The 15261-nt window shown below is 37.4% G+C and overlaps 1 protein-coding gene across 5 annotated transcripts in view; it reads left to right on the top strand.

Annotated features, from left to right (window-relative positions):
* Window positions 1-13627, top strand: part of HTR7 (5-hydroxytryptamine receptor 7) — a 29647-nt gene extending 16020 nt beyond the window's left edge. The window contains exons 2-4 of one of the 5 annotated variants that reach the window (XM_039708723.1): window positions 6004-6151; window positions 6248-6750; window positions 13074-13627. In XM_039708723.1, coding sequence (XP_039564657.1) covers window positions 6004-6151; window positions 6248-6750; window positions 13074-13110 — 688 coding nt within the window. In that variant the 3' untranslated portion in view covers window positions 13111-13627. Of the gene's footprint in view, window positions 1-6003; window positions 7702-13073 lie in introns of those variants that run through there. The other 4 variants (XR_005627420.1, XM_039708720.1, XM_039708722.1 and 1 more) reach the window with 4 other exon arrangements.
* The last annotated feature ends 1634 nt before the right edge of the window (window positions 13628-15261 follow it).

Genomic DNA, 15261 nt, shown 5'->3' with positions numbered 1-15261 from the left:
CTATAGCAGTGGAAATGAAGGTCATTCAATTATAAAAAGAATTTAAGAAAATACATTTCATTAAGAAGAAATTAAGAAGAAAAAGGGGAATAATTTAAAGTGTTAGCCTTAAGAAGAAAAAGAAGAATAATGTAAGAAGGGAGAGGAAAGAGGGGAATTAAGAAGAAAAAGAGGAATAATGTAAAGTGTTAACCTTACTGAACGCAAAACCAGTGTTTCATTCTCATTTTTTCAAATAACAAAATTAACATATCACCATTTCAGTTACAATAATGTTGAAATTTTATGAAATGTGAAGCATAAGCATCAAGAAGAATAGATATCAAAACATACATTTGAGATCTTTTATATTTGTTGATTCACCATCAGCTGACAAGGATGAAGCAGAGCTTTCTAGGATTTCTAGCATTTGAGATGTGGATGCTGACCACTGTGCTAAGACTTTTTTAAACTGTACTAATTCACAGCATAGGAATGATGCAACATTTAACTACAAAGAACACAGAACTAATCAAAGTATTTTTCTCTCCACTGTGTTTTGATTTTGTTAGTTCTGCTGTCTCACTCTACCATTGCATGATGTTTTGTTTAGGTTTTAAAGTGACCCAATTCATATTCTGAATGGTTTCATATATGCATATAAATTAGTAATTTTGAGCATTTCTGCTAAGGAGAAAAGTATTTTACTGCCTCTGAAATATCCGCCTCTTCCCAGGAAATAAACTGGCAGTGATCATGAAGTGATTATGAGGCCAGTCTGTATTGCAGAAAGGTAAAGTACTGTTGTAGAATAATGAAGAAGATAATTGTCACATTACAGCACCATAGCTGTGCACTGCAATACTCGTGTCCCCCATTTAGGCCTTTCTATGCTTCTGTTCTTTTACTTCTGTCTCAATTACTTAAGTATGGTGGGAATAATATTTCCCTGATCAGTTTGTATGTTTGTATACCTTGTTTTATTTAAAAGGAAGTCTGAGAGACAGGGCATCTCTTGCATTGTGTGAACACATCATCTTTGAAAAGAAAACCATATTTTCTAGGTGTTTTGACACAGCCGTAACAGAAAGATTTGGTATTTGTTTCAACTTGTTACATTTACATTTGAAGGAAAGGAAAAAAATTATCTAGCTCTATTACTATACTAGAGAGAATATTTTTCAGTGCTGGATAGATTTTAGGAATTGCATTTTGCTCCTGTTCTTGTGAAGAGTCAATGTTGAGCTGAACCAAATAGAAAAAAAATTATGAAAAATTATGAGAGAATCATAGCCAATGAAGGAAAGCCAATAGATCAGCACAATTCTTCAGAATAAGTTACTATTGCAGGTGAAATACAGGATGGGAGTCTGTAGATGTGGGTTTGCAAAGAAATCCTGCATGGAGATATGTACTAAAGACAGAAATCTTCTGTGCTAGAGAAACAGAGCAGCAAAGGAGGAAGCATTGTTGTGTCTTTGGAATAAAGCAGTTTTATGCCTCTTAAAATACAACAATAGGACTAACAAAACATCATATTAAGCACAACTCCTAATCAAATGGTAAGTGATAACAAAATATGTTGTGATTCCTGGCAGAAATAGCTGTAATACACACCTGTATCATCTCCAGTGTAATGTTTCTAGTCTTATTCCATTGCAATCCAATCTGCTTCATAAAAGCATAGTCAGACAGTGAAAGATCTAATTTGATTCTGGAATCTGTTAGATCAAGTCAGTGAATTCTGAGACATAAATGTGGGCTAACTAGACTGGAATTCTAGCTGTCTATAAAGTGCATGGAGACCAGAAACAAAGGAATTACATGTGTGTACAACAGGTGCACAAGTGATGCTGATGTCAGAATGCATTCAGTTTATTACTGAATTGGGCAGGAAGCTTCAAAATTGTATTAATTCTTTTAACTGTACAGTTTTCTATTGCTCTATGAATTTGCTCACAGTGACAGGCAAGTCCTTTTACTCTTTATCTTTTAGCCATATAATGGAGCTAAGAAAGAAGGATTTAGGACACATGATAACAAATTGGACCATCCGGTTATTATTTTCATTCTATTGTTTAAGTCAATGTAGCTGTTAAGTCTCAGGTTGTTTCCTGGATATTTCGAAAGGTGTGAGGACTAGACCCATCTGCCTATGTGATCATAGGGATTTTTTTTTTTAGCCCTGTAGGATAAAAACTATTCTCTGTGGTCATTGTAATGGATCACTTGCAGAAAAGGGAGAATGGAAAAGCTCACAAACTGAATTGTTTCAGGAACAGACCTATATAGTTATAATGGTTTTACATTGAATTGTCTGTGACAGTTTATTATCATTAAATGCTAACAATTTAGAGATACTGGGAAAGAATTCTATATAACAGGGAATCAGTTTTTTGTAAAGCAAAAGGAAAGGATTTGTTCATTTACCTTTTCCATTGTTGGTGTTCATTGTGTGTGGCAAATGGCAATTGAGTACAATGGCTGAAAGGAGGGAATTCTCTACCCCTTTCCAGGTTTGACCAGAGCTCCAGAAAGAGGAGGGGGTAATTTTTCCTCCCCAGAGCTGGACACAGTGTGTATGCCTCACACCTGAATGGGACTGCAGGAGAACCCCCAGTGGGGAAGAAGGGACACTGAAGAAATCATGAGACCAACCCAGAGCAGGGATGTGCTCATGTGTTCATACACATGCATTTAACAAGAAGTTTACTCTGCCCTTCACAATTTGCTGTCTTTTTTAGTCTCTCCTGTTTACTTTGAGCTCTCCAAGCAAGGGTCTGTTTTCCACATATGTGATGCAGCAGGAAAGTCACATCACCCTTTTTTGCTGTATCCATTAGACAGCAGTGCCATGTTCTTCCTTCTCAGTGTTTTCCACTCTCCCAGCATCTTTGGAGTGGCAGCAGAACGCGACTGCTGTGCATGTTGTGCCTCGTGTAGGGCTGGAACAGCATCCTGCACTTCAGTGTTCTGCATGCAGCAGCAGGCAGTGCTGAATGGAAAATGCCATGACCAACTTAGAATAAATAAAGGCCATTCATCTGCCTTTGGGGAGTAACCCAGATACAGACCTCACTGTGCTGGGTGTAACATGGAGAGATGCCCTGTCTGGCAGAACCACTGAGTCAAGACATTCAGAGCAGGAAGAATACAAAACAGCATTGCCCTTCTTTTAAAAGTGAGAAGCCAGGCACAGTTTCTTCTCCACCAAGATCAAAATGAACATCTGTGGCATGTGAAAGAAGCAAATCTTAGAATAACAAGTCTCAGACACTTCTTTCATGTGGGGGATAGTTGAGACACATTAAATGGGCTTTTTAGGGACTCTGACTTCAATCTTTCCCAGTAATAAGACCTCAAGGTGTTACTTACACTTGAATATATTAAGTTCAGCTGATTTACTCTAAGTATTTTTTATTAAAGTACTAGTTTAAGATTAAGCATTTAAAAGCATATTTTCCCACTGAATTTGACAATATTTTTGAAGTTCATGAATCTATTAAGCCCTGAACACTCTCTAGTGTATTAGACAACAGTAGTGATTTACATTATTTTGACGTTGCAAATGAGTTTTCAAGGGTAATGGATTTCATATAGAGAGATTAAAAGATAACATTCCTTCATTTGTGCCTGCTGACTTCTTTCCCCCATCATACTACATTTAGCAAAATGAATAAGGCAGAAGAGATGCTGGTGTATTTTTATGCTAATTAACATATTTTAATTTCAAATAGCATTTCTGAAGAAAAGATACACTCCAAAAAAAGTGATGCCAGGGCAAAACTAATGAATTTTCATTCTTTTCAGTATACTTATGCTTTCATGAATTCTTTTTGTTATATTCTGGTGCATGAGAATGCATCACTAGGCACCCAGAATATGCAGCCCACAGATCTGATTTTTACAGAAATCTAGCTTAATGTTTTTAGCTACATAACAAAGTTCACCCTAAAAGTGTTATTTTTAGTGACCAGTTGGGTAATAGCTATAGGAGTACATACTTCAGGAAGGAAGATAAGAATTTTTTTGAAAACAACACACTGTAAATGACGAGAAGTCTTTGCACACAAAGGATGTGTTTAACTGTTTTGTACCTAAACTGGGCTATTCGTAGACAAATTTTAAGGCTAGGCCAATCTTGTCCCTGAAAGTCTGCAGCTGAGAGCTCACCCTTGCTGCAGTTGCATTGCTTAAAGCAGTGTGATATATACTTTAATTAGTTAAACTGAAGTTTCACTGCACTAATTCCTCTCTTCCATATCTTGGAGCACCTTGGAAAACCCTTGGCTCCTTGGGAGTGAGGATGGTTTTGGCCATGGTGCTATAACACAGAAATCTCCATGGTCTCTGCATGCTGGGCCAGTGGCTGATGTTGAGGGCACAAGAAGCTGCCCTTTTTAGCAGCAAGGTCCATGGACTGCACTGCTCTGATCCCAGACAATTCCAACAAGAATTCCTTGCTCATGGCCCCTCCAGGCGCAGATTCACTGGCAAAACACTGACCTGCTGTAATTTACTTGTGCACCCTGTCAAGAATAGGGCACAATAAGCCAGTCTGTCCTTTGTGTAACACTTGTCACAACAGTGACATCAAACCAATGACATGGTTGAACAGGATTGTTGATACTCATCAGAACAGATCAATAAATGATGTTGCTTTTACTTCCATAACTCTGGCATATCCATGTGCTTGTATAAAGAGCACTGGCCATGATCTGCTGCACTGCAGTAAAATTAACAATGCATTCCACAGAGCCAGGCAAATCTCATGTTTGTTCTGCAAAGTGAATAGACAGAGAAAACATGCTCTGCAAAAATATTTTAAATCACATTGCTATAGTTCTTGTTTGTAACAATCCACGGCTTTCACTATATGAGTAAACACTGATAGCTCTTGAAACCAAAACATTATTCAGGAACTTGATTTGAAATAGTTCCTTTTACAAATAATAACAAATCACACTGATTTTCTCTAAATCCTTATGGAGGAAGTGAAAAAGAACAGTTTGAGAAGTTAATAGTAACTGATAGGTAAGTTCTAGTTGAGCAGAAGCCAACATTGAAATGAAAAATCTTAGGTCTAAATAAAGACATATGATTCCATCTAAGAGAAAATTCCCATTGTTAGAGAGGAAATACAGAAATTTTCTACAATTGAAAGTAAATTCAAACTTAGGATATTCTTATCCAGCTATATAGAGCCATTGTAATACTTCTGTAATTAGATAAAGATACTTAGTTTAAAATACCACAAATTAGGAAATACAAAAGTTGTCAACAGATGTAATTTTTTTCTATGAAGAATTGACCTATTAAAAACATTTTTCATGTCTGTAAAACTGTGTTTTCTTCCCCAGGTCTCCTTGAACTGGGACAGATTTTTACTTTGTACAGGAAAAGTTTGGACCTTGAATAAATATATTTTCTTTCTAATTAAGTGATGATAAAAAGAATTATTTTAGTACTGAAATAGTCTACTTTTGGCATAAGTTCACAGTTTGCTGTTCTTGCCTGAAACATGGAGGAAAGAAAGACAGCTCATCATCTCAGCTTAGTGCAGGGCTCTTCCTAATTTTCGAATACATATGAAGAGTGAAGATGAATGCTTGCTTGTTATAACCATCCACTCAATAAAAAAAGTGATAGACTTTGTGGAATGAGCATTCTTCAATACTCCAAGGTTTCTTAAGGTAGCAAAATAATTTAGGTTTCAGAATTTCCTTAAAAGCTGAAATGTTCTTTATGTGCATGAAAATTTAAGAAATTCATAGAAATCACTGCCTGTTAAGGCCAGTGGGGGTTTTCCTTCTGGAATAAAAGACCTTTTATACAGAATACAAACATTATAAATTTTAACATGAAAGACGCATGAATTTACAAGTTGGAAGTACATGCAAAGAGAAGATTGAAAATTATGAAATTGGAAAACTTAGCCAAAGATTTTGGTCTAGGGCAGAATAAGTGAATAACTTTTAACAGTTAACTCCTGCCCTCTGTAGTAACCCTGTGTTATCCTTCCAGGTACCTGGGAATAACGAGACCCCTTACGTACCCTGTAAGGCAGAATGGGAAGTGTATGGCCAAGATGATCCTGTGTGTCTGGCTCTTGTCTGCCTCGATCACCCTACCCCCGCTCTTCGGCTGGGCCCAGAATGTGAATGATGAAAAGGTTTGTCTCATCAGTCAGGACTTCGGCTACACCATTTACTCCACAGCAGTTGCATTTTATATTCCAATGTCAGTGATGCTTTTCATGTACTACCAGATTTATAAAGCTGCCAGGAGGAGTGCTGCTAAACACAAGTTTACTGGTTTTCCCCGTCTGGAAGAAATGGAAGGGATTTCTGTGAATGGACTTGTAAAACTGCACAAGGAATCTGAAGAATGTACTAATTTTTCACGACTCCTAAAGCATGACAAGAAAAACATTTCCATCTTTAAAAGAGAACAGAAAGCTGCCACCACCCTTGGGATTATTGTTGGGGCTTTCACAGTCTGCTGGCTGCCCTTTTTCCTCCTCTCAACTGCAAGGCCCTTCATCTGTGGTACAGCGTGCAGCTGCATCCCACTCTGGGTGGAGAGAACATTTCTGTGGCTGGGCTATGCAAACTCTCTCATTAACCCTTTTATCTATGCCTTCTTTAACCGGGACCTGAGGACAACCTACCGCAACCTGCTGCAGTGCAGATACAGGAACATCAACCGCAAGCTCTCGGCTGCAGGCATGCACGAGGCTCTGAAGCTTGCAGAAAAGCCAGAATTCGTTCTGTAAGGTCACTCATCCTCTACTGTGATCATTTGTTGTTTTATCACATTGGCTTTTCCCCCACAGGTTTGAAAGAAGTGTTGTAGGAAGAACCAGTGGAGCACAGTTAATACAGTCATCAGGAAACAAGGTAGAGCCCACCAGCCTGGAAAAACAAGACCACCATCTAAAGAATTTGGGTGTAAGATGTGTATAAAAAAGGATGGAAGTGAAATGTGGTACAGGATGTTTGACCTGTAAGTGAGGAAAAAGCAAAGTTGGCCTAACCCATTTGTTTGGCCCAAAAAATGTCTAGTAGGTCTGAATGTTGGATGCACCTTGTGTCCCAGAGATTCTTTGCTGTAATAAAGACCTGAGAATGGTGAAAAGTTAATTTTCTTCCACTTCAGTATTACAAAAATAAGTCATTAAAGAAGAAGCTGAATCAAAGGACTTCTATTCCTTAGAAATATTCTTTATTATAAAACCCCATATGTTCATTAAACATTAATTTACTGGATTGCCTGGAAATGAACTATGTTGTGAAATTCAATATTGCCTTTGCACAGTAACTCTGGCACTGAAAGAATATGTTACATTTCCAATGTGATTAAAAGAGTTTGACTAAAGTCACATGGACCAGCACCTGCTGCTGCTTACAGCCCTGCAGCACAGTTAGCTGCAGTGCTGCTGTGCAAACCACACCAGGTAATCTTGTACTGTATTTCTAACACAAAAAATGTGTCTGACTGCAGTTTATTTCAGGAGCTGTCTGGTCTTTGTCCATCTCTTCATTCTTTAATTCTCTTGGCTTTCTCAGCTGAGCACTTCTCTAATCTAGATGGAGCCTGTCTGTGCACAAGTAATTTCTGTGATGTATGGCTAGTCCTTGTTCCACTTCAGTAGTTAATTTACTGTCTATTTGAAAGCTCTTCTACTTTCTGGGACTTCTTTCTCTTCTGAAGTCAGCAAAGCAAAAACAAACATAAGACCTTATAACTTCAGAGACATCTGGACTTTATCCTTAAAAATTGATTTTAATCATCACTTGTGCTTAAAGTGATTTAAAGCCTTGCTGTGTGTACGAATAAAGATAATTTACTTTTCTGGTTCTAGCTTTTTCTACCATCATTGCAGTTTGTCCAAGTATGTGATTCTTCTGACTTTGGTAACAGATCTCTTCTGTCAATGTAGCAGGGCCAAATAGTTTAACAATATTTAAAAAAAATATATAATTAATAATATTTGTTATATTAATATATTGCTAATAATGTATTAATATAACATGCAGTGATTTTGTAAGATCTATTATAAGATAGATATAAGATATTATAAGGTAAAATAAGATAATATAATATATTATCTCTATTATTGTAAGAGCTATTATAATAGCTTAAAATAATAATAAAACAACTCATAAGATCAAGATGAGTTCTTTGGCCCAAGTTTGCACTGCACACTGTGTTCCAACTGAAGCAGAGGATGAGGGTACATAACTGAACAAAGACTTCAAGCTGCAGAACTTGATCTGCTTTTTCAGATAATGGGACATCAGTGAGAAGACGTTCATTATCAAATTGCCTCAGCACCAAGTCCCACTTTGGGCTAACTTCTGTCCCTGCTTTCTCAAGTCTGAATGCAAAATGACTTCACTGAGCTCAGTGATGCTCCTTTGGGCCGAGCAGGGGGCAGTCAGTGCCAGGCCCCTTGCTCCAAGCACACAGATGTAACTGCAAACCCTTGAGCCTCGGGCCAAGGCTGATGTGCTGAGCCGTGCAAACTGAAACATGCTAAAGCAATTTTAGATGCATTCCTACACTGCAGAAGGGAGAACATTTTGGCCTCATTTTCAGAAAAGAATTGTAGAGTAAAAGGCTGTATTCCAGCTTCAAAACAGTTTTCTAAAGAAGTTTCAAACTGATTTGGGACAGTCCTATTTCTTTTCAATGTTCTAATATTATGCACGGGGACAAGAAGAGATTTGGGCCCAGAAGATCCAAAGGCTCTGGAGTACAGAGTTAACTCAAGCATATTTTCCATATTAAACATGAAACGATTGTTGTTTCTTTATTACTTATCAGAGTAGCTTGTTTGTTTGTTTGTTTCCAGCATAAATGAGATGTTTTCAAGTCTTCCTGTATTTTTTTTTTTTCCCTGTATAAGGACATACATGGGAATATACAAATAGATGTATCTGAGAAGATTCCAAGTGGGACTGTAAAACTCTGAAGGTGATTTTAGAATTCTGGACAGAAGTTTCAGTGTTTTTATTCTGAAGGAAAGCCTGAGAAGCTGTGTTTCCTCCTTTTTTCCTTTTCCTCCTTTTTTTTTAATGGAATATATGCCTTGTGAGTCAGAAATTGACATTTGCCCAGCTGTCACTAAAGGCAGTTGCTTTCCTCTGGGAAAACATCCTGCAGGAGTCCAGCTTTCCTCTACCATCTGTTTCAGGTAATGAGAGCCCAGGAAGGAATAAGAGTTGTTATGGTGTTTATACCAATCCTTGAAGTTTTTGGAAATAAACATCCATATTTGATCTCTGAATGTGTTTGGAAAGAAAAGAAAAACCAAAGAAAAAAACCTCCAAAACCCAAAACACTAGAAAGTTTCTTCATACACCCAAATTAAAATATAGACAAATGGAAGTTATTTTTAGATGGAGCTGTATTTGAGGGGAAAAGTAAAGTTGAGAAGATTAGAAGAATATCCCATTGCCCAAGCACGCAAAGAAGTTGAGAAGCAGAGAAAGTTTGCAGACAGAATTCTAATGGAAAGAGGCTTTAAGAAGAACAAGAAGGATAGAGTTGTTTGGGTTTGTGAACAGGACATTTCCCTTTTTTAAAAGATAAATAAACTGAACTGCATCACAATATCTAACTGCAGCAGTAGCATTTTTTTCACTTAGATAATTCACTACAGATCTGGTAAGGGTGTAATACAAAAATGGGTGAATGAGAAGATCATGTCAACATGTGCTTGTAGCAAATCCAGGAAGAGACTGCACTCTTGGTCTGTGTGTTCCTCCACGTGTTTCCAGAGGAAAGCCAGAAGGGTGAATCAAATAGATGGGGTTGTGAAAAAAAACCTAAATAAAAGACTCCAGGACCCAGCCAGAGCACAGGCAGGCCAGCATTACACTGCCCAAGTGAAGAAGGAGAAAGTGAGAATTGTACCCCCCTGCCTGCTTAGCACAGCTTTTGAGAGGGAGACTGTCTGTGGTGGGAGCCTCACTCCTGACACTTTCCCCAGCTCCCACCAGCTCCCAGCCCGCACATCTCACACTGTAACACAGCACTGGCACTTGAAAAACTCCTCTGTTCAGCAGCAGCCAGACTGGGGAGTGATAGAAACAGCAGAGTAGTAACACATGTGACTTGATGATATTATTATTATTATGCCTCTATTGCTTCACATTTCAGTTTCATAAAATGAAAAACAGTGTTTTGCATGCTCTGTTCAGAGCTAGCACCACCTGCAGAAAGATGTGTCAAGGAGCGGCAAATAAATCTACGGCAATGAGACAAAGAAGGGAATTATGGATCAAATAAATAATGCTGATAAAATCCACTCACTCTTTTGCCCCTTCTCCCTGGCAGGAAAACAGATTTCCAGGAAGCCGTTGCTCCAAGCAGTGTAGCACAATTTAAAGAACATTACTGAATGAAGTTTTTGAATTACTGACCAAGATGCTGCAGTTGCAGAGCTGGAAAGAGTTGGAAGAAATGCCATTGGTTTTTGTGCTTTCCCTAGCTATTAAATTTTCATATTATTTTTCTCATCTTTCAGGAAAAAAACCCTATTTAAATTACAGTATTCTCAAAGAAAGTGCAAGAACAATGTGTCATCAAATCCTCCTCACAGTTTGCTTAAGAAGTAATTCCTGTCTTTTAAAATATTTCTCAGAAAGACACAGAGAAAGGAAAAAATTAAGAGAATTGGGGAATGGTTTTAATATGCAAAATTATTCTTATTCTGGAATAGAAGACCTCTTGTTTCAAATGCTGATGAGGTAGGGATTGCAAGGACTAGATTTTTTTTTAAGAGAATGGCTAAAACAAGTAAATTTAAAAATAGCTTGAGAAAAATTGAATCAGAAAAGTAATCTTTAAAATTTGCAAGAAATACAAACTTAGGTCCCTCTTTATGGTTTTAAATCTTCTAAGGTTGTTATCACCCCTAAAGAGTGGGTTCAGCATGAAGCTGAAGTGAATTATATTTTCTATATCCAGTTCCTAAACTTTTGCCAAATGGGCCTGTCATTGTCCACACCCAATGTTCATCTGCTCTGCTCTTTCACTGAAGCCCTTCTCACATAGGGATGGTTCCAAAAGGACAGAATGGCTTTTATTTGCTGAAAACTGAAAAGATGATTATGATTCCCAGATTCATTTCTCAGTGCTGCAAGCTAAAAATCCCCCATTGAGCTACCTTGAAAAGATATTAATATATGGTGATTGCTGAGGGTAATATTTTGATGATTTGTGTAACATTGTGACTTTACTGATTGAAATTACAATTTCTCTCTTTTGCAATCTTTCGCATAGAGCTAGTCGAGTTCAGAAAAAAAAGAATACGAATGTATCAAAGTTTCCAGAAGAGTTCATCCAGTTTTATAAACCAACATACCAGACTGAATAAATATTTTGCGTTTATTTTTCTATCTACTCAGTCAAAATCAACGATATTTCATTAATTCAGTAGTTGTGTGGTCTTGCTAGTTCCAGGAAATCGTGTTTACAGTATACTTATTTTTACCTTTTGCAAGAGAAAAGAAAGCAAGCCACTGAAATATTCTTAGTTCAGCCCTTTTGAAAAATCTCTTTTGAAGCATGGAAAAATATAAAAGAATGCATCTGGATAAACTCATTATGGCCTCAGAAAACTTGGCATCTTTGGCTAAACTAACCAGGTCTGTGTAAAAGCAACAGGGATTCCTCAGTCAAATCTACCATCCTGAAGATGGTTGCAATACAAAATAAGGCAAATTAAATCAACATTCAGTTCCCAAAAATAGTTGCAAAAGCTGACAAATCCATAATTTTTTTTTCCTGTCTTCAAAGAAAGCAGTAAATGCAGCAAGTGAAAATCATGCTAAGGACCTTTCACTTGTCATTACAAGAAAAAAAAAAATCAGAAGTTCAATTATGCACATAAAGTTAATGCTGCAAAATAATAAATTTTTTAAAATATTAATATGCTCATTCTGAAATAGTCTCTTGTCAGCCCACGAAAGAGAGAAACAACATTCTCTAGGGAAAATTATATAAAATCCAGAATTTTATTCTGGCATTAAAAGAAAATCTACTATTGCCTAGAGCATAGAATTTAAAATGTCTTTGTCTTTTCTTTATATCTAGTGTTGAACTTGGATATGATTACCAGCCGTCCTTTAATCTGGATATTTCTTACTAGGATGTATTTTAATGTAATAAAATATTTGAAATAAGTGAGAATGCAGGTTTGTCTGTAAAAATGCCTACTCTTGAAACTGTTAGAGATGTGAATAATTCCGTGGTTTGAAGAGGGAGGCTATAACAAGACGGAAGAGCAGCTTGCTGCAGGACTGCAGAGGGATGCCCTGGAGCCCTGCAGGTGTTTGTGGTACAGCATTTTAGCCTGCCTGCTGTATAAGAATGCTCTCCCCTTCGCCCAGCTTGAGGAGAGAGGCAGGAATTTGTATATTCCATGCAAAGGTTTTGCAGAAATTCTTTGTCTACAGGCAGTTTTATGGAAGCAAGGCAGAAGCCTTCATTACTGCTCTGGCTCCTTTCTCTCTCTCTCTCTCTCTCTCACACGAGGTCTCCATGAGTGGTGGCACGTGGAGGTTTGTGCTGCCACCAGAGGCTGGAAGGCTGCACCAGATGCAGGGCTCTCAATAAACTCACCTATATTTAGTGAAAGAATTTAGGGCTTTTGCCACTAAACTATGTAAAACAGACTGAGAACTTCCTCACTTCTCCCAACAACCCAAAACACCAGCTTTCATCTGATGCCCAGACCCTGGGGAAATGACTTCTATTTCCCCTGGAAAATGGCCTCTGTTTGTGGCCACTCGCCCTGGCCGAGCCTGGCCACCCAAGCTAGAAATTTCCAAATTTTGCTGGATTTCTCCAAAACTAAAGTGGTCAGAAACTAGGCCAATGAGTACAAAGGACCAAAAGCCCCCAGAATTCTCCAGTTTCCCCCAGCTTCCTCATTTGTGTGGGATTTTAGAGAATTATCTCAATAGACATGATCTAATTGCTTCTTGAGAAATGTTTCCATTTATTTCAGTGGTATATTTGGTCAGAGCTTTTAGTTGCTCCAGGATATTTCTCATCTAATTCATCCACTTTTTTAACAACAGGAGAAGTTCTGATTTCTCCACGGAAAAAGAGTCATGACCAAATGTGCTTCAAAGTAGCCAGAAAAAGTTAAGCCAGACCAGGGAGAAGAAAAATGAAGAACTGGCTTCTGAAGAACTGGATAGATTTGTAAAATGTACTTCATCTTCCTTTGATGGGAGTGTGCTAAAAATATTCCATGAGCTCAATACATTATATTAGATACATTTCTATTGGAAGTACTCACATCTTGTTTGTTATGGAGGAAAATGCTGTTACAAGCAAATGAAAATATCTTCCTGCCTCAGAAAGCCAAATAATTTCAGCAATAAGTTTGACATGGGGTGGAGGGAATGACACTATAACTCAAAGATAAAGCCTTGTACAGATTTCCACCACATTTAACTACATAGAAGAACATTTGTATGTTTACCATGCTTGTGGATCCCAGCATTGGTATTCATATTCAGGGATTGTCAGTGATACTGAATGTATTTTGCTGTACTAAAAAAGCGAGTTTTTCCGGCAAATGCTGTCTCTGTGGATGCTTTCAGAGCTTGTGTTAAAGAGATGCTATACACCTCCAATGGGATTGAAAATTACAACAATAAAAGACCAATTTTTGTTAAAGATTTCTGTTGTATTAAGTAAATGTCTGTCACTTGCTACATACGTATGGTTGGTTCTCCCAAACTTTTGTGAAAAGCTGCTTTCAGTTACGCAGTGATAAAAGTTAAGGGACAAAAGTAGAATGCACATGTATTACACCACAGCTAATTTACAAATATGATTGCTTTGCTTTAATGTAATTTCCATTACCTGCCAATTTATAAATTGCTGTCATTTCAATTCAAATATGTATAAAAGGCTGGAGAATTTCCACAGCACTTTGCTTTTTGTCTTACTGGCTAGCTAGAGAGAGAATTAATTTTTTTTTTCTGAAAATACATTTAAGAAATGTTATTTCTGCCAGTGGTTCGTTATAATTAAAATGGATCCCTTTGGCTTGACAAAAACTAAACAGGTGAGTATAAATGACCATTTTTCCCCAGGGAAAATGGATTCAAGGCATTATTTCTTAAGCATAGCTTTTAACATTTTTTTGTTTAGTTTTGATTTTTTTTGAGCTGCTCATATTCATCTCCCTTCAGAGTTTCTAAACTATGCACGGTTATACAATGCACAAAGCAGAAGCCTATCCCGTTCCCAAAGTCTGTCTTCTTCAAAGGTACATCTCAATGAGCACTTGCCTTATTTCCATAGCTGTGGGATTTGTGATAATTTAATCCTTGCAGTTTAACCAAAAAGCTGCTGGTAAATCATCCAGTGGCTACATGTGCCATTGGGGCTTCAATTTCCTTTGTTTATTTCAATATAAAAGTTCACCATAGCTTCCTAAATAAGGAGTCAGACATACCTGAACAGGCCAATTAATTTCTTATTGGCAAGGAATCAGCATAGGAAGCAAATCAATATGTGAAGCCTATGTAAAACCTAGAACAGAGAGCCTAATCCTTATTCTCCCCACGATCCTGACACCCTGAGATGACTCCTGTGGTTGCATGAGAGCACCAGAGGGGCAGATTTTCATTTCACTCGGTCAGCAAGACCCATTTCAGTATCTTAATGATAGAACTACTCACTGTGAACTCTGCATCTGAAACAAAATGAGTTGCACAGTTTATTTCATTTTCCAAAGGGAATGACACAGAAATGCTTTTTACTTGGTCAGCCTGAAGTATTTAACAGCAAAAGGGGCAGTTATTGGCAGTGGCCAGTGGACCAGTTCTGGTTGCATTTTATGAGATACATTCAGAGGAACTCAGCTGCAGGCAAAACTACATTGACAGATAATATTGTAACTGAACCTAGTGAGAAAGGGAGATGATAGTTTCACAAATGTAACAAGAAAAAAAAGGGGGGAAAAGTAGGGGAGGGGTTTAATTTTTAAAAAAACCCCAAACGTGGCCATACTCTGAAACTCATTTTCAAGCTTTATGGTCTCAGCTACATGTCCATTTCACAAAGGCAATGAAGCAATTTTACTTTGTTGAATTAGACTGTCATTTTCCTTGTTCATGATGCTGTGTCAAGACCTTAACTTGAAGTGAAATGGAAAAATTATATGTTATATGAATATTTTAAAGCATTAAAAAAATACTCAAATAATAAATAGCTACCCATAAAATTTTTCTGTGAAAATTTTTGAGG

The sequence above is a fragment of the Passer montanus genome, unplaced genomic scaffold, assembly GCF_014805655.1.
Source record: "Passer montanus isolate IOZ18808 unplaced genomic scaffold, ASM1480565v1 scaffold21, whole genome shotgun sequence".
Taxonomy (NCBI): Eukaryota; Metazoa; Chordata; class Aves; order Passeriformes; family Passeridae; genus Passer; species Passer montanus.
This window is presented reverse-complemented; position numbering and strand designations above follow the sequence as displayed.